At 45.2% G+C, this 22,292-nt stretch overlaps 1 protein-coding gene across 2 annotated transcripts in view; it reads left to right on the top strand.

The window, feature by feature from the left end:
• The window catches only part of IGF1R (insulin like growth factor 1 receptor), a 257,818-nt gene that overhangs the window by 216,887 nt on the left and 18,639 nt on the right, over positions 1-22,292 (top strand). The window contains exons 9-18 of one of the 2 annotated variants that reach the window (XM_090029479.1): positions 2,209-2,376; positions 2,606-2,810; positions 8,444-8,730; positions 10,313-10,449; positions 11,150-11,309; positions 12,435-12,540; positions 13,981-14,051; positions 17,304-17,533; positions 17,830-17,940; positions 20,745-20,904. In XM_090029479.1, the coding sequence (XP_089885605.1) occupies positions 2,209-2,376; positions 2,606-2,810; positions 8,444-8,730; positions 10,313-10,449; positions 11,150-11,309; positions 12,435-12,540; positions 13,981-14,051; positions 17,304-17,533; positions 17,830-17,940; positions 20,745-20,904 (1,635 nt within the window). The remainder of the gene's footprint in view (positions 1-2,208; positions 2,377-2,605; positions 2,811-8,443; positions 8,731-10,312; positions 10,450-11,149; positions 11,310-12,434; positions 12,541-13,980; positions 14,052-17,303; positions 17,534-17,829; positions 17,941-20,744; positions 20,905-22,292) is intronic. The other variant, XM_090029480.1, reaches the window with a different exon arrangement.

Below are 22,292 nucleotides of genomic sequence, written 5' to 3' on the forward strand. Positions count from 1 at the left end.
TCTACAAATGCTTAAGGTGATAATGCCATATTGGTGAAAGGCTTTCTTGCACTATTGATCATTCAGGAGCCATGTATCTTTTGAAATGATACAAAAAAGTAAAATCTTGAAAGTTTACCACTGTTCTTCAGCCTTGAATTCAACAAGGCCATGATGGTACTGGGTGCAGGCAGAAACAACTAAACTTTTTGTTTGTTCAAAACTAAGAAAAGACCCATTCTGCATATTTTACTTTTTCTATATATTTTGCACAAATGTTAGCTGAAAATAACTGGCCATTGTTCATATAACACAACAGCAGCAATGCAACAAGTGTGTGATGCATATACTGACAATCAATACACAAGGAGAGAATTTACAGATTAGAAGACTTTGTCTCAAGAAAGGGCTCTGTGTTTCTATAGACATGCAGTTGAGGCTGTTTGTTGCTGTGGATTTTCTCAGAAGTTCTCTTGGCACCTCCAAAGTTGTGCCATTTTTACTTTTTCATGTGAAACCAAACTAAATTGATATAACTTTTTAGTGTAGATGGGTGCTTCATTTAGCAAGTAGCAATTGAAAAGCATATTGTGCTGTTATACGAATTGAAATTTCTCTGACTTACATAGACTAAGAAAATCGCAGCATCATTAACTATAGTTTATACCAGGCTTGTCCAACGTGCGGCCCACCAAGCCATTTTCTGTGGCCCGAGGTCTCTCGCTTGGGACGGGCAGGTGGGGGAGGGGACGTGAGCTGCTCACCCCCATGGGGCCGGGCTCGCGTGACCTCCCACATCACGTGAGCCGGGTCCCAGCCCCCCAAGGGCTTCGTGGCGTGGGGCTGCTCTGACTGCGTCTGACGGGACGAGCTGAGGACAGTGCCCGCTTTTACTTGTCTCTGGCTCAGCTCCTTGCCCCCGGCATCCCACCCACCTCCTAGGACCCGCCGGGTGGGAACGGGGCACAGCGCCCGGCAGAGGCAGTCGGCAGGGCAGCCCCAGGGGGGCCTCGGCAGGTGGGGTCCTGGCGTGACCTCTGTGGGGCGAGGTGGCGGGAGCCGGTGTCCTCCGGGCTCGCAGCGCTGAGGCCACTGGAGCTGCGTGCATGGGCGGCTGGGCACCACGGTGAGCTGGGCCGTGCAGGTGGGCGAGCGAGGGGCTGCAGTGCAGCGGCCACCTCGCTCCGGCCCCCCTTGGGCAGCACTGGCTCGTGGGGCTGCACTGCTTGGGGGATGGTCCGGGAGAGGGATTGTCACTCCCTGCGGCTGGGCTGGGTGCTGCTCTCCTGCCGTGGCGGCTGCCTGCGCCCTCCCAGGGGCCATTTGCCTTTGCCGCAGGGAAGCGTGGAGAAGTGGAGCAGCCCGTGAGGCCTTCCCCCGCCAGGAGCCACCCTGGGCAGACCGCCTGCGAGGCTGGGAACGGGCTTCGCTCCCGCAGTTCCGCCGTCGTCCCCCATCTCACGCGGTGGCTGGTCCTCAGCCACGTCTGCCCAAGCACTGCGAAGACTTTGGGCAGCGGTGTTGCTGGTGTGAGCAAGGCCTGGGGAAGCAGTGGCATAGGCAGCCCCTTGGCCTGCGTGAGAGCACCAGCTACATTGGTTTGGTCACATATTTTAACACAGCTGTCAAATATCTTCTGGGGCTGCCTTCAAGTGGTGGTCATAGTAGGCAGAAGGGGGGCCCCAGCTGTTGGGATGGCTGGTCCAGGACATCATTTGCTGTAGTTTGTCACTAGCTGAGCACAGGTCGGGGTTTATGCCAGCTTTGCCTTATTTCAGGCTTGTCCAACATACGGCCCGCGGGGTGATAAAATATGAATATGGCTTGCCGGCCCACTGGGTGATAAAAAGTTCATGATCGGGCCCACATTCAGAAAGGTTGGACACCCCTGGCTTATACAGATACAGATTCCAGGCCAAGCTCTGGGGCCATTATTAAGGTGGTATTCCCAGTGAAAATTAGTGGAAGATCTCCTGGAGTGAGGATCGCCAGTTTTGATCCATTGAGGTCAACTGATGTTATCAAATGCAACTTCAGGTCTTCGCTCTGGGGCTTTTAATATGTTCACATCCGTAAGCTTATAGGGAGATTATGGATGCTTTTTCCCATTGTGAGATGAGCAGTTTTTTCCAAATGACTACCTAGGGATCATTGGTTTCTCAGCCTTCTCCCAAAAATCTATCCTTATGGATTATGCCTATGTGTTTGGTTTTTTTTTTCCTTCCCCAGTGCCGTCTATCCCTCTGGATGTTATTTCTGCATCCAACTCTTCTTCCCAACTCATTGTGAAATGGAATCCACCCTCTCTCCCCAATGGCAACCTGTCTTATTATATTGTTCGATGGCAACAACAGCCCCAGGACAGTTACCTTTACCGGCACAACTACTGCTCCAAAGGTAAGGGGATGGAAAGTAGTTTTGTGTTAAAATGCCTTAGATGCATACTTGTCAGTTTGCATTATTCACATGGGTCAAAGCTTGACCATTCATGTGCACATTGCAGTTCCCCATTTCATCATGTCTGTGAACAATGGCAAATGGAGGTAGAGGGGTTGAATGTGGTTTGTTACTGTATCCATTTGTAATGTTAGGGGGGAAACACAATCTCTACTTATTTCTTCTCAAGATAAAGTCCCTATTCGGAGATATGCTGATGGGACCATTGATACAGAAGAAGCTACTGAGCCTACCAAGCCAGAGGGCTGTGGTGGGGAGAAAGGACCTTGCTGTGCCTGTCCCAAGACAGAAGCAGAAAAACAAGCAGAGAAGGAGGAGGCAGAGTACCGGAAAGTCTTTGAGAACTTCCTGCATAACTCCATCTTTGTCCCCAGGTAAGAGACATTGGCCTTTAGCTGTCCTGGCCTGGGGGAATGATACAAGTTTCCCTTGACTGGGGGAATGTTACAGATTGCCTTTGGCTCAAGGTATTTTTAAACTTGAAAGCATCTTTGGATAACACCTGAAATGCGTCAGAACATTGCCTCACAAGGAGCAAGGCGATTTGCAGTTGTCCTGCTTCTCCAAGGCTCTACTAATTTTTACCTGCCTCTCCCTACTTTAGCTAATCGCAAGGGTCCTGACCTGTATTGTTCAAGGACCTTTTTGCAGTTGTTCCTTTGTAGAATCAAGGGTCACTTAAGCAATTCTTTGCTTATAAGAGTTTCAAAGATGAGCACTACATGGCAGACAACTGGTTTCAAACATGACCTCTCTCTCTTCCTCCCCTCCTCCCCCCTTTTAAGTACGTGGGTAAGTCATCATGAAGATTTAATCTGGCCTTAGAAATTAAAGGAGTACTCATGCCTTGTAGAATTAAAAATGGTTGCCCTTTCTAATTCATATCTGCACTAATTATGGAGAGTGTGTTAAGTTTCCAGTGCTCTTTCAGCAGGTGGGAATTAATTGTGCTTTCTCTTTTATGGTGAAGGCTGCTGCTTACATGTTAATGGAGGCTTACCTGTTGAACTGCATTTTATATGGTGTCTTGGAGCAGATACTATTGAAATCTTCAGTGGTTTGATACTTAAGTTTCTAATTTACCTCGTGTGTGAGCTGTTTTTACTTCAGATAATCGGAGCATGGAGCCAGCACACTGTGTACAAATGCTGTATTGCTATGGAAGCAGTCAGATTTTTATCACACATGGAGCCTCGTTGGCTCTCCTGGCTGGTGGAGAAGGACGGAAAATCAGCATCTAAAGGACTTCTAATGTGCAGTCTTTTGAGACAGTAAAGCTAAGTCTTGGAAAGCCTACTGTCTTCACTAGCTTCATCTTTAGTATTTTTATTTAGGGACGTGTCGGACTGTAAGCTCTTTTGGGGCAGGGACTGTCAGAATACAAGCCATAAATAATGCTTTTAGTGGAAGCATTGAATTCTTGCGCTGACTTGTGCTGCGTTTCAGACGCCATCCGGAAGTAGCGTTAGCTACTGATGCGTTAACGGGCTGGCCGGTTATGGCGCGTGTCGGTCGTGAGCAGTCCATGTGATGTAAACAAGAGGTGGCTTTGGCCCAGGAGTCTCTGAAAGGCATGTGCAAGTTGTACCTTGCCAAAGGTCGCACAAGATTAGTTTTACAGAGGAAAAAAAAATGCGTTTGGCTTGAGCTTTGTCATTTGAACAGCTTTACTAAGTTTGTATGGGATAAACTTTCCTGGACCTGAGGAAGAGAAGGAAGAAAGGAAGCTTGAACAAATTATTAACAATTTTTACCCCTATATTGGACCTTTCTAAGATTTTAAGTGGAACAGCACATGCTGGGTGCTTTACTATATCCCTCCACAGCCCACACCCCAGCTTATTTGCTTTTAGAATTGGAGGAGGTGGGGTCCGCATGCACACATGTGCACAAGCACACACACTCCCTTCTTTTCACTGATATAACAGTGGTAGCAGATGGGATCCAAGACATGTAGCAGAGGAATTAAATGACTTTTAAGAAATCTGAATATCAGGGAAACGTGAGATTATGACCTGGCGAGATTTCTCTCTGGGACAAATCTAAGCAACTCGTTCCTTGCAGATGTCTATTTTTTCCCTTTTTTTCCCGGGGGGGGAAGCTGATTCATATGTCAACACGAGCCTCGTTAGACAAAGTTGTGCTTCCCGGACTCTACCTGGACCTTCCCGGTCTTTGGGACATCATGAAAAGTACAGCGAGTAAATAAAAGAATCGGACCACGTGGTTTTCAGGTTACTTCAAAACTTGCAGTAATATCAAGTTTACTAATGAACTTGCAGTAATCCATCACATCTAGGGTAGGATGGGTACATACAGAACCACTTATACTGCTGAAGCTGCCTTTACAGCACTGTGGGAACCATTACTCTGCCCCTTTTCCCTAGTGCAGAGAGAGAGCGTAAACCTGCGCTTCTTGGATACCATAACTTTTCAAATTAGCCCGAGATGGAAGAGCAATTAGATTTTGCACTAAGTTGTCACTTTCTTTTTCTTTCTCTTTAGTTTTTTCCCCCTCCATTCAGGTTGGTTTTTATTTCCTTTTATCTTTTGCTCTCCTTTCTTTCACTTGGAGGCTAGGTGGATTTTCATGTTCTTTTACCTCAAGATCTGCTTTTATTTTTGGCTGCCTAAGTTGTTTCTCAGGTACTATTTTTTTCCTCATTTGGGTGTTCCAGCAAAACAGCCAGTTGCTTGACAGAAAGTCATTGATGTCCAGTCCCTCAGTATTTTAGTTATGTTTGCCTTGTGGTTAATCTGTGGGTCTCTGTCTCTCCCTAACGTGACTATATCTTTTTTATTTTAATTTTTTTTTTGCCTGCACATTCTGTATCCATAATTTATTTTTTTTTTTTTGAAGGTAGTGTTTTTACATTTTTTCAGTGACTGCTATAGAGCAAATCTTTATGCATCCTATGAAGGCAGTGGTAGGTAAGGCAGTGCCTTTCAGCCCTCTGATCACTACGACATGCTGTTATGTTGACATATACCTTGGTGGTTGATTATTAGTGCTGATGACACTAAGATGTGGGGGGACGTGGGCACATTGGAAGGATGCAACAGGCTACAATCAGACCTAGACGGTTACAAGGGTGGGCGGATGAGAATAGGATGGGTTTCAACACAGACAAGTGCAAGGTGATGCACCTGGGGAGGAACAACCGGCACCATACCTACAGGTTAGGGAACTCCCGTCTTGTCAGCACGGAGGCGGAAAGGGATCTGGGGGTCATCATTGACTCCAAGATGAACATGGGCCGGCAGTGTGGAGAGGCAGTTAGGAAGGCCAACCGCACCTTGGCATGCATCCACAGATGCATCTCGAGCAGGTCCAGGGAGGTGATCCTCCCCCTCTATGCAGCACTGGTCAGGCCGCAGCTAGAGTACTGCGTCCAGTTCTGGGCACCGCACTTCAGGAGGGATGTGGACAGCATGGAGAGGGTCCAGAGGAGGGCCACTAGTTTGATCAGGGGGCAGCAAGGCAGGCCCTACGAGGAGAGGCGACGGGACCTGAACCTGTTCAGCCTCCACAAGAGAAGGCTGAGGGGGGGTCTTGTGGCCTGTTATAAACTAGTCAGGGGGGATCAGCAGGCATTGGGGGAGTCCCTGTTCCCCCGAGCACTGCCGGGGTGACTAGGAATAACGGTCACAAGCTGGCAGAGGGCAGGTTTAGGTTAGATATCAGGAGACGCGACTTCACGGTCAGGGCGGCTAGGGTCTGGAACCAGCTTCCAAGAGAAGTGGTGCTGGCTCCTACCCTGGGGGTCTTTAAGAGGAGGTTAGATGCACATCTTGCTGGGGTCATTTGACCCCTGTACTCTTTCCTGCCATGGCAGGGGGTCGGACTAGATGTTCTGCTCAGGTCCCTTCCGACCCTAGAAACTATGAAACTATTATTATTTTTTAATTTAAAAAATATTTTGAATCTCATGTCTTTGTCCCAACTCTGTGCAATGTTCTCTTTCAGGGCTAGACATCCTTGTGCTTCTGTATGGTCCAAAAAGTTCTTGCACTGTTGAGGAAGAGTGAGGGAATGATTGATGGCTTTGCCTACTCACAGTACTGCTAGATCTAGCCTTTTCAGTAGGTATCGTCGAGAGATTTCATAGACATTAGGGCTGGGAGGGACCTTGGGAGCTCATCAAGTCCAGCCCCCTGCCCCAGGGGTGGGAAGTCAGCTGGAGTCAAAGGATCCCAGCAAGATAAATGCCCAAATGTCTCTTAAAGGAGTCCGGAGTAGGTGCTTGCACCACCTCTGGTGGCAGTCTGTTCCAGGCCGCGGGGGCTCGGCCAGTGAAGAAGTTCTTCCTTATGTCCAGATGAGGGCTTTATGTTGTGTTCACTAGGAAATTCTCCCATTTGGGCCAGAGCGTGACTTGGTTACGTAGATCACGTGGGGTGTTTGTGTTGCCAGTTAACAAAGAGATCCTTTGCCTTATCTGCTGTCTATGCTGTGCTTGATTTAATGTATATGCTGCCACCACCACAGGATTTTAGAAACTCTCTCGTTGAACTTTAAAGCTTCATCCAGCTTCTGCCTATAGATCCCGAAACCAAACTGACCTGAGTAAACTTGCAGCGCTGCAGCTCTTTTTCCACAGGGCGGAGTAGGCTACGGCTCTTTGTTCTAGGATGAGTTGGGTTGAATGAATGTGTTTCCATCTTGACGGGGTACTTTTCCGCTCAGTTTCCAATTCTCGTGTCTTGGATCAGGGATTGTGTTGAAATCATTACCGTAGCCATTATAATCAATAGACCCAGCAGTGCCCTAGTTCTAGGCGGTCGTATATGGTATGTGAGAGGTGGCACAATGAAGGAGACATGTCTGGTATAGATTCTCTGCTGATTTTTTGTAGTCGCCTTGCTTTCTGGGTGTTCTGCTCATTCAGCGTGAAATCACGCAACTTCATCGACTGGGACTGAATCAGGAAACTGTCAGCCTACTTCTGCGGTCCAGGTTTGTGTGGAGACAAACCCCAAACTGAAGAGCGCGTGACACCTCTTCCAGACCAGTGATGTGCTGTAGCTGGAGTCGTTCTGTCACTTGCATTTTTTTCTCCTTAGCAACAACTGACAAATAGATCTGTTCTCCACTGACAATCTTCGGACTAGAAACAGATTGCACGCGTTTTAATTTGGTGCAGAGATTGACTCTAGATGTGTGTGTTCGTCTCCACAGCGACAATTTACAACATGGGCTCTTACAAGCCAGTCTATAAGTTTTTATTTGGTAATTTTAGCTTTCCTTTTTTTCCCCTGTATAGAAATACTTGTGGGCTGTTGAGTCAGAAAAGCTGCTAAGTGGACTCTTTTTCAATACACACCTGTATTACCATGCTGATTTTTCTAAAGTCAGAAGGTTGGCCATTGGTACAGGCCTTGCTACGGAAAGGTGTAGTATAGAAGGAGTACAATCGTCACAAGTGCACAGCTGTTAACTTTCAGTCTGCTTCCTCAACACAACAAATTAAGAAGCTTCTAACTATAATAATTTCATCCTAACTAAAAAATTATAATGGAACCTAGGAGGCTTACAGTTCTTGCTTATTCAGTAGATTCGTTTTCTTCCTAAGCTTTTAAATCTGTGACTTCTGGTTGTTTCTTTTTCCCTCCAGCATCAGCAAAATCAAATACAAATCAGATTTGCTGCTTTAATAATTGTGGGTTCATATTTGCCATTCAGCATCACGTCAGCTCTGGTGAGGTCAGCGGAAGTCTACACACTCACTTGGGACAGAATTGGGGCCTAAAAGATTGTTTTGATCTTTCTGAAGTGGACAGTTAAAGGGTTTTCTAAGCATACAGCATATTCACACCAAGAAATGAACTTCTATTGCTATTACTTTGCAGTTCCTCCTCCTTTCATTCCTCTGTTCTTTTTTTCATCTCTGAAGCCAATTAGATTACTATCTCCTGTCTCACAGTGTTCTTCCCTTTTTGTGGGGTTGGCTTTACAAGTTAACCTATTCAGTGGACCCTTTTCTGCATATATTTTTGCTCTCTGCAGACCTGACCGGAAGCGCAGGGATGTATTTCGAGTTGCAAATGCCACTCTTGCCAGTAGGAACAGGAACACGACAGGGACTGATCACTTCGCTAATGCTTCTGATGCGGAGGAGAGCGAAATGGAGTACCCCTTCTATGAGACCAAAGTGGAAGGCAAGGAGAGGACTGTGATCTCCCACCTCCAGCCTTTTACGCTTTACCGGATTGATATTCACAGCTGCAACCATGAAGCGGAGACTCTTGGCTGCAGTGCTTCCAACTTTGTCTTTGCAAGAACCATGCCTGCAGGTACTGTCTGAAAAGTCTCTAAAGCATGAATTTTATTTTACAGAAGATGCAAGTATCTCATACTGAGGAACTGCTTTGGAAACCAAATAGAAAACAGTGCTTCTTTAAAGGGTGGGTGGGTATAAACTAAATCAAGTGGATTATGCAGCTATCGTGCTGTATCAGTGCCTGCTAGGGGTCCATCACTCCAGAGTCTAGGGGGCAGTTCACTTATCAGGAGAGGGCAAAGCAATTCATCCTCCCAGAAAGTTATGCAAATCAACTGGGGAGTGGAAGCGGGTGTTGACATATTTCTTGAGCCTCAGGGTCAGGTTTGGGCAGAAGGTGTGATTGCACCTTTCCTGTCATTCTCAACAGAAGTAGGGAGAAAAGTTTCCATCAGTGAGTTCCCTTTTTACTCGGTTCTCACTGAATGTTTTGCCACAAGTTTGCGGCTTACTGATGCATGTGCCATGAAAACCAACTGCTGCTTCTGTCACAGAAGTGACTGCATTTGTCCAGTCTGGGAACATAATACTGTGTCACTTTCATGACAGTTGCAAGCAACTAGCCTAGTTCAAACGGAGAATACGATTACCATTCTCCATTCTGGCCCCTACTGATTTTTCATCTGAGAAGAATGAATCTGGTTTTAGTAAGAGCCCGTGTGCAGTCAGCCAGCACTTATAACACCAGCAGGTATCTGGTTTCGTTTTGATGCAGAGCAGCAGCAATTCAGCTTTGTTTCTGGAAGCCCTGTGATATTCCAGGTCCAGTGTTGGGCAGTGTGGTGCAGAAACATTGCTTATTTGAAGGAAGCAGGGAGATCTGTAAGATCAGGGGAAAGGAAGCAAACGTTCCCAAATTCTTAGCCTACGGTTCTCAGGAGCGGAAGGCTTTTACGAGTTTCGTAGCCTTTGGCACAGAGTGCCCATGTTATTGAAAGTGTCCCCTTTTCCTCTGACTGAGCGGCATTCATATGTGCAGCAGTCTGTGGGGAGCCGCTTGTCTTCGTTCCAAAACGAAAAGCATTGGTGGTAGGATAAAACAGTAGACTGCTCATGTCTCTCCATCATAAAAGTCATGAGTGGACATGTTGCAGGACATCTGGATTCTGGTGCAGACCCCATCATATACCTGCTTTCCTGCTGAGCCACTCTTTGTATGTTTGTGGTACCGACACTATTCAGCAAGTAGCTCAGCAGAAATGTAACAGCAACTGCTGCTGTGATGTTGGACCTTTTAAAGCTGTTTGCTTGGACTGACTTCCCTCCCTGCCATTTGGAGGTGTGAAAGAACCAGTTGCTGCTATAGACCAGGTTCTTCACCCCTGGTTTGTATTCTAGCATTTAATGCGTACTGATGTTTGGGGGCCTGCGTACTGCCAGCTGTGGTAGTCACAGTTCAAAGAATGCTAGGCTCTCCAGAAAGCCCCTTGCAAGCACTCCTTGCTCTCTAGTTATCTGAACAATACTTACTGCAGTATTTTGGCCCCTCTGGAATTTTGTTTTTTATCTTTTGCATCACTCATTCCAGCAGTTGTCTCCAATTCAGACAGGCTCCAGTACTGCCTTTACAATCAACTCTTGTGATTGTGTTGTAGAAGGAGCAGATAACATTCCAGGAGCAGTAACGTGGGAAGTGAAAGAAGAAAACACCATCTACCTGAAGTGGTCAGAACCGGCAACCCCAAATGGGTTGATACTCATGTATGAAATCAAATATGGGCAACATGGAGAGGTGAGGAGTTGGAGGTTTTTATACCCCTCAGATTGAAGTAATGACAGGCAGAACCACCTTATTTATTCTGTGGTTTTACCAGGCCTAACAGGCTATCCAGGGGCAGACAAGACCAGGGTGAGAGTGCAGGTGGAGGTAGTGGTTTCATTTGAGTTTGTACTTAAGGAAAGTATGGCATTAAGAGTTTCTTTGTCTTACCACTCAGGTTGTGGGCACTTGTGGTTACATGCCACATCTCATAGTAGCAGGAAGTTTAGCATGAGAACCCAGACCTCCCGCTTCCTGGGCAACTGGTCTCATCACTAAGTGGCAAGGCAAAGAATGGTCTCGTGCGTTCTGCTCAAGGTGTGACTTATGGCCCGAACAAAGAAGTGGCTTTCTAGCCTGCCTCGCAACCTGCCTGCGAGACGTTTTTGTGCCTGTTTAACAGATGGGTAAACTAAGGCATTAAAACCATAAAGCATGCTGTTAATGGCAATAGTTCTGACCATAAAAAACCGTAATCCTGTTTCCTAGTCTGCAGATCTAGCCATTAGTGGATTCCAAGTATGCCTAATTTGAAAAAAGAGTGTTCTGATTTCAGTTTAAGAAGCCAGCTTGCATCATGAATGTATGCAGCCCACCAGCCTGATTGGGTTTCTGTGAATTACAAGCATAAAAAATTTTTTGTATGAACTGCAAACTGCTCTTGTTCTTTCAGGAGAAGCGGGAATGTGTTTCTAGGCAGGAATACAAGAAGCTTGGAGGAGCAAAACTAACCCATCTGAACCCTGGAAACTTTTCTGCCAGGGTGCAGGCCACTTCTCTGGCTGGGAATGGGTCCTGGACTGAGCCGGTGTCTTTCTACGTACAGCCCAAACGTAAGAAGAAAGTGATAGGATGTGTTTAGCCTTGTATCCTAAGTTTTTCCCCCTTTTCCTGTTGTTTACATGTGTAATTGCAGGGAATCGGAACATCCTCCTTATTCTCGCAGCATGCTTTCTCACTGCTGATAACTTCAGGAGTTGATTCTGTGTTCTCTTTATTGGAAAATTCCTGTGTATGGAAAGAATATTTGAGTCTAGGTCCTGTTTTCTGCTGTCCTATAAATACAATATATAGACCCACATATAAAGAGGTAATGAGGGTATACAAACACATTGTTAAGAGTAATGTGTTGTCAGTTTGATATACTCGTTGTGGGTAGAAAAATAGTTTTGGGATAATCACGTGGCAGTATGACCCATTGAAATGTGGAACTCGTGTTGCCATTTTGCTAACTTAACCTATGCTATAAAGTGTGTGAGAAACGGCTTTAAGAGCTGCTTTTCTTTCTAAAAGACTTCTCCTTACCACCTACCTCATGTCATATCAATATCAGATAATTCATTGATGTGAGAGGGAGCAATGCTAAACAGTAGAATTTATTTATGAAGATGAACAGACTGGTAAAAACAAAAACAAAAAAGTTCCATCCTGTGCTCATGTTTTCAAACCTCAAACCCCAAAAAGCTGCTTGTTTTCATACATCTGCGTGGGTTTTTTCCCCATTTTGTTTTTAGTTAGAAGATTGTTGGCTCAACAGACAAAATACTGTTGAGCTTCTCTCAGTCCTATATGTATATAAATATAAATAAAATTTGCTGGAGTTTGAGGTGAACTTAAAGCAGTGAAAATCTTTCTGTATGCTGCTTCGAAATATATATGGGTAATAACTTAAAGGAATAAGTGTTAATCTTTAAAGAACAGAAGCACTTAAACATAGCTAGCAATAACAGAACTCCATTAAGCCAGGAGACTGCTCTCCTCTTTGTTTGATTTCTCATTCTCCAGTCATCTTTTGTTAGTGAGTTCTCCTGAATACATTTTTTTTTCATTTCAGCTAGAAAAATGGAGTAGCTTGAGTTTGGAGTTTGGCAATATACTGCATGCTCGAGAATGCTCTGGTGCCGATAGAAATTTTGTGTTGACCTGAATAAAAACATCATCTTTCTTGTGTGTTGCAGCAGCAGAGTATGGGAACTTCTTGCACTTGATCATTGCGCTCCCCATAGCGGTTCTGCTGATCATTGGAGGGTTGATGATAATGCTGTACGTCTTTAACAAAAAGAGGTGAGTTCTAGCTCTTTTGACTCTAAGTGGAAAGAAGCAATTCAGTGCCCCCAAAGAGGGAGTTTGATTTTGATGCCAGGATGGCATTGGAAGGATTACATAGCAGAGGCTACAGCAGGTTCTCTCTTGCTGACAGAAGAAGAGAAGGTTTGCATTTACTAGTGAGCACCTCTTAGGCTGCATGAAATGCGGAAAGGGGTTTTTAATTTCCTTTCTGTGTTGCAAGGTCTTTGGGAACATATCTACTGCGATAACAATGGCAAACAAAGAGAAGCCAGACATTTGGATCCCTTTCCAAACCACAGGCGTTTGTTTTGATTCAGAGTCATTCGATTTCTTGCAAATTCAGAGCAGCAAATTCTAACAGTTTTTTTAATTCATTTTGAGCATGCCAACAAAACACTTATTTTCCAGGCAGCAGGTGGTCGGTCTGAGAGGCTGTACAATTGATCTTTCTTTATTTGGTTTCCACAACCTGGAAATGTTCTAGTTAAATGAGGGAAACCTAAAGAAACTGTGTAAAATACACACCAACTCTTAATATGCCTTGACAGCCTTGCAGGTTGCATGTGGAGACTTGCATTATCTTTCTGCCCCTCTCTAATAGACTTATTTGAGGTGTTCCCATTAACTACTAGTTACATTCACTTTATAAGTGTCTTTTGTATATGTATCCAGGGATATGCTTTACTCTAGCGTACTGGGGATAGAGTGACCCCTTCTTTGACTTCTCACTAGCCAAAGCTCCTGCCAAATCATGCTCCTTGTTGCTTTCTTCTGGCTTGGAGAGCAAAACGTCTGGTCTCCTTTCCCAGAACCTTGGCGATTTATCGGTCTGACAATTCTAGGAAATGAGGCTAATTTTATTTATTAATTGATTAATTCATCAAAAATTTTATTAATAAAAGCACCCTAACCTCAAACAGCTTATAGTTCTAGGAAAACTAAAGCAACGAAAGCAGTAGAAGATCATAAAACAGGTCGTGTACAAGCTTCCTAAAACCTTAACCGTATTCTAAGCATAAGCATTCTCCTCCACAATGGACAGTATGCAGTGCTGTGAGCTGATCCTGAGCCCAGCTCTCCTGCATGCTACATCACCATCCAGTTTCAGCCCTGAGAAGGTCTCTTCGTTCTATCGTAAAAAGTTCGCTATCCGCTCTTCTGTGCAGATGGGATGTAAAGGTGACTGATAAAGTGCTGTGGGTCTTCCAGGAAGGCTGTGGCAAAGCAGAGGTGGTCTGATGGGGCGTGTAGATGTACATCTGGAGAACAAGAGTTTCCTCTTTCGTTAGACTGATGTTGTCGGTTCCACTCTTGCCTTGAGAGCCGGGGTCATGTAATGGAGCAGACCGTGAAAGACTTGAGTAGGAGGCAGGTTGGAATTTAGTGGGGGTTTTACGAACAAGGAAAAAAATACACGTTTCATGTGCTTAACAGGAACAGTGACAGATTGGGAAATGGAGTGCTGTATGCTTCTGTGAACCCCGAGTACTTCAGTGCTTCTGATGGTGAGTATGGCCTTCTAATGCTTTTACTTGCATATACTGTGTTGTGAGAGACCCAGTCAAGCTTCATTTTGGGAGTTGCAGGTCCATAAATTGATAGAGTAAGTCTAAAGGCATCAGCTTTCCTTTGGGATTCTCAGCCACTTGCCTAGGTTTGCTGTTTTGGATGTTCTCACCAAAATTAAAATAATTCATGAAAACCTGTGTCATACTAGTCTATATACATGTGTAACCCATTCAGACAACTCTAAATGCGAGTTTCAGAGCAGTTGTTTGTTTAAAAAAAATGAAGGAAGACCTTTCACATGTGGAGATGCAGGCAGGCAGGCCTGAGACGAGTGCTTCACGTGTTGAAATGTTATGAAAGCAAGCACAGATGCATAATGTAATCTATATCCCTTTGTGTTAATACCCTGTAGTATAAAGACGACTGTTGTTCCAAAGCTGACAAAACAGTTCTTTTTTGAGCTAGTTTCAACTTGATCTTGTATATTTGTAGCTGGTTCTTGAGTAATTTTATCTTTGAAGTCTTTCTATTCTGTTGGTGTCTAAAATGCCCAACTGAGATCAGGCTATTCATCCCGCTTGTGAATGTTGTATGAGCGACATGAGGTGCAGGCGCTTTTAAGGAGAACTTTGTCAGTCTCCAACCTTTTATCAGTGTAAATGGACTGGAAGAAGGGTGCCGGTGTCACTGTTTCGATATTGGAAAGATGAGGGCGAAGCAGAAAGTCCTGGGTGATGGACCTTCCTGACTTAAAGGGGAATACAGATTTTCTGTTTAAGAGAAACCTTTCAGTTGCTCCACACAGCCCCAGAACAAAAAAATTCTCCCATGTTAATGGTGAATTTGAGAGAGCCAGTACATAAAACATTTGTGTTACTTTAGGCTACTGAATCCGAAGCCTGCTTTGGACACGTGCACCTGCAAAAACTCTTTATTTCCTGCTGCCTGATTTCATAGTTCTGAAAGAAGGTAGAGGTGAGAGTGAAATTGGGGAAACTTTCCTGTCTTTGGGTGTTTTGGGAACACCCTGATAACCCTGCGCAGGACAAAGGTGCTGCAAGGGCTTCTTGTCAAATAGCCGATGGTCAGGAAAGCTGACCTCAGAGTGTTTGCAGTTTGTACCTGGCGAGTGATTTTACTTTTAGATCATGCCCTTGCATATCTTTCTTCTGAATAGAGCTGGCAAAATTTCAGGATTTTGGATTTCTGGGAAATTTGAGTTTAACTCCGAGTTGGAATGAAATCAATTTTCCCTTCAATTTCCAAAGAAATGGTAATTTTGAAAACTTCTGCTTCAGAAGCACAGACATAGCGTTACTCGGTGGAAGCCTTCTCCCCAGGGGCTCTTTACAGCTGCCAAATTGACATGCACAATTCTTGTCCGTCTCACTACTTCCCATCCCGGAATCGCAGCAGGAATCTGCGGCCCAGAGAGCCAGCTGGCCCGGCTGTCCGGAAGTCCAGAGCTCCCCAGCTCTGGGGCAGTTGGCAGGGCTGGGTTGCCCTGGAGCCATGAACCCTGGACGCCTGGTTCCCTGCCAGACAAGCTTGTCAGAAACCTGAAGAGCTCTAATGATGTCCTGCCTTTGATTCACAAAACATTCATCAAAACATGCAGCCTCTGTTCCCACAAATTGGTGTTTTCCAAAAGAAAATTTCTGATTTCATCCAAGAATTCCTGCTTTCGAGGAACCGGCAGCAGACAAAGGAAGAGTGAGCAGGCCCTGGGGATGGCACTTTGGATGGGCTCCTTAGCCCTGAGTTTACCACATGCTGTGCAATAAAAGTAGGGCTAAGCAGGGTTTGTGCATACCTATAAGCAGTGTGTACATGCCACAGTGCAGGTTAGAGAATTGCCTGGTTCATAGTGGGGGAGTGCATCAGGTCTTCCCAGGAGTCTGAGGCATCAGTTCATCTAGCTGAGCCCTGAAGAGGGAATGCATCTCTGCAGGAGCCGGGTTCCCTGGAGCCCCCATAGGCTAACTATTTCAGCAGACCCCTTCCCATTGGTGTCTTTTGTTGCAGTAACACCAATTCACCAGAGGGTCTGTTGACATTCTGGCTGAAATCTTTGGTTTCTACCGCCTCTAATTGCACTGATTTGGAGCTGGTGCCCGTGTGGCCTTTTCCCTTGATGACTGACAGGCAGCAGCAGCAGTGGCCCCTCGGAGCCGAGATGTTTTGAGGTTTTCTTGCCTGCGGCAATAATTCTTCCCAGCAGCGAGCTTCAGTGGTCTCCCATCTGCTTTGTGTCAAAGGGGCGCTACAACAGTAAGGCCCTGCTTTTATAGGAGCACTGGGCTGTGTGTGATCAGAATAGTTAGCTATGCAAAAGATGTGCTAGATCAGAAAGTCTGTTCCCCTGTGGTTAGCAAATCAGTCCCTCGATAGTGGACTTGCCATACACTAAATTCACACAGCACTTGGTGAAGCAAACTTTGTAGATTGATGCTCTGTGGAAGAATCTGGAAGCAGCAAACCTCAGGAAAGGCTCATGCTGTTAGGGTAGAGACAGATGCATCAGTTCTATCAACTGCAATTTATGCTAGTTATAATGCAACAATCATTATTACATCTGCAGGTTTCTGGAGCAATACAAGTGTAGCAAAACCATTGCAACTTTAACCCTGTTTTCTCCCAGGTCACGTGCACCCATTTGGCATACTGGTGTTGCTACAGGAGCTTGCAGACATAAGGGTTGCATCATAACAACTGATGCCAACTCCCCTTCTCTTAAAGCAGTTAAAGGTGGTTTCAGAGCTCTGTCCACACTGCTCAGCTTTCCACCACAGTTCCTCATGCTGAGTTTGTAGGCAGTAGCTCAAACTACACACTTTTCCTTATAGTTACATCTCACCAATTCTACCAAGCACCCTCCCCCCCCCAACGCCAGCCTTTAAGTTTTAGGCTGGTAGCCATCAAAGAATTAGTTTCCAATAGAATGTAAATGGTCATGAAGTTTGGGGCCTCTTCACAATGTCCTGTTGCAGAAAAGCAAGCTCATTAGTTGTCAGTTTTTTGGGATGAAAATCTTGTTTCCTTGACTGCTGGGTCTGAGGGATTTGCTGAGGGAGGGAGGAAGATTCTTGAATCAGTGGGTACCCAGTAAATGTTTGAAGTATGTGCATTCCCTGTGAAAGTCTTTGGAAACCATTGCATATTACTGAACTGCAGGAGTTGAGTGTCTTGTAGCCATATCCTGGCATGGCTGTAAGTGGAACGGCACTGACTGCTGTCTTTGTTTCTAGTGTATGTTCCGGATGAATGGGAAGTGCCTCGCGAGAAGATCACCATGTGCCGGGAGCTTGGGCAGGGCTCCTTTGGAATGGTATATGAGGGGATAGCAAAGGGCGTGGTGAAGGACGAGCCAGAAACTCGGGTGGCCATCAAAACGGTCAACGAGTCCGCCAGCATGCGGGAGCGGATTGAGTTCCTAAACGAGGCCTCGGTGATGAAGGAGTTCAACTGTCACCATGTGGTAAGTGGCTTGAAGATGACGAGGGCTGATCTTAACAGCGCCATGTCCATTGGCATGGTGACGACAGCGCACGGCTCAGTTAACTAGTGCCAGAAATGACTTGTGATGACGAGTTGATAGGGATGGCTGTTGTTCCACTGTTTGCATCCAAATTGATTTCCAAACACTTCCCCAAGCTTGTGGGTATGGGTTCCAGTTTGGGGACTCTCCTAATCAATAGCCAGGGTTTTAAATGGTTAAGGATAGCCTGACTTTGTGTCTGTAAGTGCTGGGTAATCATAACTCTTCCCTTTCAGGTACGATTGCTTGGAGTCGTCTCTCAAGGCCAACCCACTCTGGTTATTATGGAACTGATGACACGTGGGGATCTCAAGAGCTACCTGAGGTCTCTGCGGCCAGACACTGAGGTGAGCAGCAGGTGGCAGGGTGTATGTGTACATGTGTATGCACACGTGTGTTTGTTAAATCCTCTTGCAAGGGAAGGTGAGAAGTTCAGCATGCTAGTCTTACCCTTGCTTTCAGTTTCCCAAGCTGTTGGGAGCAGCTGTTGTTTGTTTATGGTGTCAACCTTCCTGCCCCCCAGTCGGCCCATTCACCTGCACTGGGTTGGCTGGCAAAGCAGCTGAGCCTTATGGGCTGGTGCTTTATTTTAAACTAGGCGTATCGGTGTGTGGGTTCAGACCTTTTCACATGCTTCACTTTCATCCCATCTTATTTTCTTCTCCCCTCCCCTCGATTTTAAAGGTCGTGGCCCTGTCTCTGCTAAATCGCATACTAGGTACAAGCAGACCATTGAAAAATATAGGGCTAGCCCTCGATTCTTTTTTAGCTTGTAAACATTAAAGCCGAGGCCCTTACTCAGCAGCTGCTTTAAGATTTTTTGCTCTGTGATCATTCTCCTTTCTAATCAGTGTATCCTGTGCAGTTTACTTCTTGTGAGCAGCCGGGTAACACAAGATCCCAGTAACTGAAGCATCAGTTTTGCCAGTGTATTGCTTTGTGTCGCAGGGTGTTCATAACAGCTGCCCCGGAGGATCATCTGCTGCTGAGTTCAGTTGGCTATTTGCTCATCTCCCCCTTTATCTATATGAAGCAGCTTAACTGGGGGAGATGTAACCTACTTGTGTCCTGTCCTAGTGTCACTAAATGTCTTATCCAGATTGGAATAGACTCTTCTTTCCTTAATCTGACTTTTGATAAAGCTGCAAGACAACATGATAGTCTGAAACATGCTTGAGTTTGGGTAATTGTTCATGAAGTAACCCCACATGCAACCTTTTTGTTTTTTTTATGTTAATTATGAACAAGCTTAATTATGAATGAGCCCTTTGCAGTCGACACTAATATTTAGCCTTACATGTGATGTTTAATATTTAGCCTGTCAGTCCAACAGATGAAATGACTCTTGTACATGTCAGGGTCTGAAAGGTTAGGAAAGAATACTGCTAGGTCACTTCCTGCTTCCAGGATAGCAGGGTGTGTATAAAATGTGTTCACCCGCTGTTTCGTTAGCAAGCACTTCTGACATAAATAATTTACTACAACAGAGTGAGAACACCTGGTTTGTGTGAAAGAGAATGAATCCTGAGGGCATTTCATATAACAAAAGGCAGGTTGCTTAAATATGGTTCTGACCCCATCATTTAATGGCAATTAGGAATGGATTTGCATCTGAGGAAGCGTTCAGCTGAGGCTGTTTTTATTAAGATGCAGGTTGTGGATTAAAAGGAAGAGCTTTGCTTAAGAGTTAAGGTAACTGAATGCTGTAGCATGGGAGACAGAGGGCAGTGATGGTATTAATAATAAGGGAATGACCAAAATGTTGGGTGCCATCTACTCTGTTTTTTCCCCTCTTTGCTTATATAGCTATTGTTCTCATCCCAGAAGTAGCCTATTAAATGGGTAATGGTGTGAATTAACTGCTGCTTCCCTTTCAGCCTTGGTCTGTGAAACGCAGGCTCCGAATAGGGAAGAACTGATATCCTACAATCCTCCTCATTCTTCAGTGCGCTCTGGCACCGTTGGGTGGCCGGTTCCCTGCCAACTCACTGCTGCATGTTCCTTAGCCACTGATTTCAAACGCTGTTCTAACCCTTATGTCTTCGCAAAGGTTCCCACCTGTGTTTGTCCAGTAATGTGCAAACTTTCATTGAATTTCCTTGGGTTTTCTCAATTCCAGCTATTGTGGGTCTTTTTTGGTGGGGTCTATTGTATTTTGAAATTGGGGATCTTGGAAGTATCCAGAGTAAATGAGCAGAGAGATTCGTAGTAGCAAGTACTCAATGTTTATATATTAGAAATGTTGAACAAATGTTAATTAGCCTTCAGGTCAACCCTGAGACTGGTAACAACCCCCTCCCCCCCCCAAGTTGAGGTAGAGTTTTGATCTGCGTGTAGAGTATTGGTTAGAGACTGAGTCAGGATTGGAGATGACTAGATCTATACTTAGCAGTGCTGCGGTAGACTTGCTGTGTAAGCAGAGGATGACTTTCAGCAAAATACACACTGAAACAAGTTACACCTGTGTGTGACTGTGCTGAACTACATGCAACAATCTCAGATTTCATCCTGCGAACAGTGATGATGATGATGATGTGTGTACTTTTATTTGATTGCGAGTAAAATCCATTTTCTAAGCAGTTCTCCCAGGGACCTTATCCCTTTTGTAGGTCTATGCAAGTCGCTCAAGAGTAGCATCAGATCACCGAGCAAGGGAGAGGAGGAATAACTTATCATCCTGTAATGTTTTCTGTTTTGTTTACACTGATAGAAAAGCTGCCAGCCAAAAGGTCTGCAAAAACTATCTCGCTTCATCCCTTTAAAATGTTGTGGGGTGGAGGAAAAGGAATGTTAACACTAAATTTGACCTGGTTTGCTTGCTTGCTTGCTTTCTTTTTGTTTTTTTGGGTTTTTTTGGTACATCCATGAAAATAGAACATGCAGCTATGCTGGAGCTAATTGGAGGCCCTGTTTTGTAACAAAGCTTGATGTGGCTGAAGAGGGAACACATGATTTTCCCACTAAGTAGATGCTATGGTCTCTGTAATCATAAGTTTCAGTTCACATTGGTTCTGATTTCTTGTCAGATTGACTTGTGATGATCCAAATTAAGAAAAGCCTGTTGCTACTTTTGAAGGGGAAACAGTTGCTTCTTCCCCCTTCCTTCCAACCCCACCCATCTCACGCCTTATTTCTCCTTGATCTTGCTCAGAATAACCCTGGCCAGGCGCCTCCAACTCTGAAGAAGATGATTCAGATGGCAGGAGAGATCGCAGACGGCATGGCTTACCTCAACGCCAACAAATTTGTTCACAGGGATCTTGCTGCAAGAAATTGCATGGTGGCTGAAGACTTCACTGTGAAAATCGGAGGTGTGTTTTCATGCGTTTCAGCTGTGCTTAAGCAAGTGGGAAACTCGAATATAATATGCTCAGTTGTGGAAAACAGAGGAATTCTTGAAGCTGTTAGTAGGAAGACTTATTCTAAAAATAATTCCAGGAAATGGATGCAATTTATCCAAAAACCTGCTTCATTTTAGGGCCTCTGTTTGATGCTGAATTGAAACATTTGCAGTGCTTCTGTTTGATGCTGCACAGTGGAGAGATGTGGAAGAGAGGGCAGGTTTAAAACATATCCTGCAGTGCAAGATGTGTGCAGGTGTAAACGCCTCAGCCATCTGGGTTAGGTCCTAAAGGAGTGGTTGCCAGTAGCATCTAATTATGGCAGAGGAGGGGTTTGCAGCACATACAAATAATCCCACCTGCTGTTTATAGACTTGGGAAGGAGCATTTTAGGATTATGTTCAAGCCTTTTCGGGTTGGAAGTGGAATGCAGGGGTTGGCTCCTGCTGGAGGCTTTCCAATCTGAGCTGGAATTCTGTTCTCCAGATTACAGAAATGGCTTTCCTGCTGCTGTGCTAAGATACCCTTTTCTACTCCTGCCCCCAAAATAGAGTCGGATGAAATTTCAGATTATTCTCTGGGGAGACTGACTTCAGCCTTTGGTAGTTTTTTTGAGTGGTGCATATTAAAATAGTGTGTGTAGCAGCACGCTTTCTGTTGTAGGAAACTGATTCTTGGAGTATAAAACTAGCAGGGCTTGGAGTGTTTTAACTGAGATGGTCCAAGAAATATGAAAGAAGCAAGTTTTTGACTTTTTTTTTTTATTGGATCAACAATATAGTTCGGAGAGATGTTAGACAAGCTTCCAGGCATGAAGTGCCCTTTCCCAGGTCTGCTATAATCTGAGTCAGTTTGATATGGCAGCTCAGGGAAGCATCATAGGCAGGGATGCACTGATAAAGACCCCACCTGTGTGCGACCCAACATCTCCGCAGCACCCCTGGTGCTCAGGCCCGTTCTGCATGCAGAGCATTGCCGCGGCAGCAGGAGCTTGTAATGGTCCTTTCATCGTTGAGCATGGCACCCTGTGACTGCTTCACGGCTCCCCTTTCCTCTCCCGTTGCTTGCCAGGACTTATAGTGTGCTGCAGCCTCAGGCCACTGGCAGGGCACAGGGACTGAACTACACTTGCCAGGGAGCTCTGGGCATGTACCCATAATTAATGGCTACAGCAACCAAAAAAAGCTGATAGCATTTCTCCTTTTATCGGTGCCATTAGGCTCCTCCCAAACATTTAACAATGTGTTAGGCTCTGAAAGACTCACTTTTTTTTGCTCTTTAAAGCTATAAGCGATTACCTGTGCAAGCTTTTAATCAGTAATTATCTATGCTGTTCTTATGTAATACTGAAAACCCCT

The sequence above is a fragment of the Crocodylus siamensis genome, chromosome 15 (assembly GCF_052110815.1).
Source record: "Crocodylus siamensis isolate JL-2025a chromosome 15, ASM5211081v1, whole genome shotgun sequence".
NCBI lineage: Eukaryota > Metazoa > Chordata > Crocodylia > Crocodylidae > Crocodylus > Crocodylus siamensis.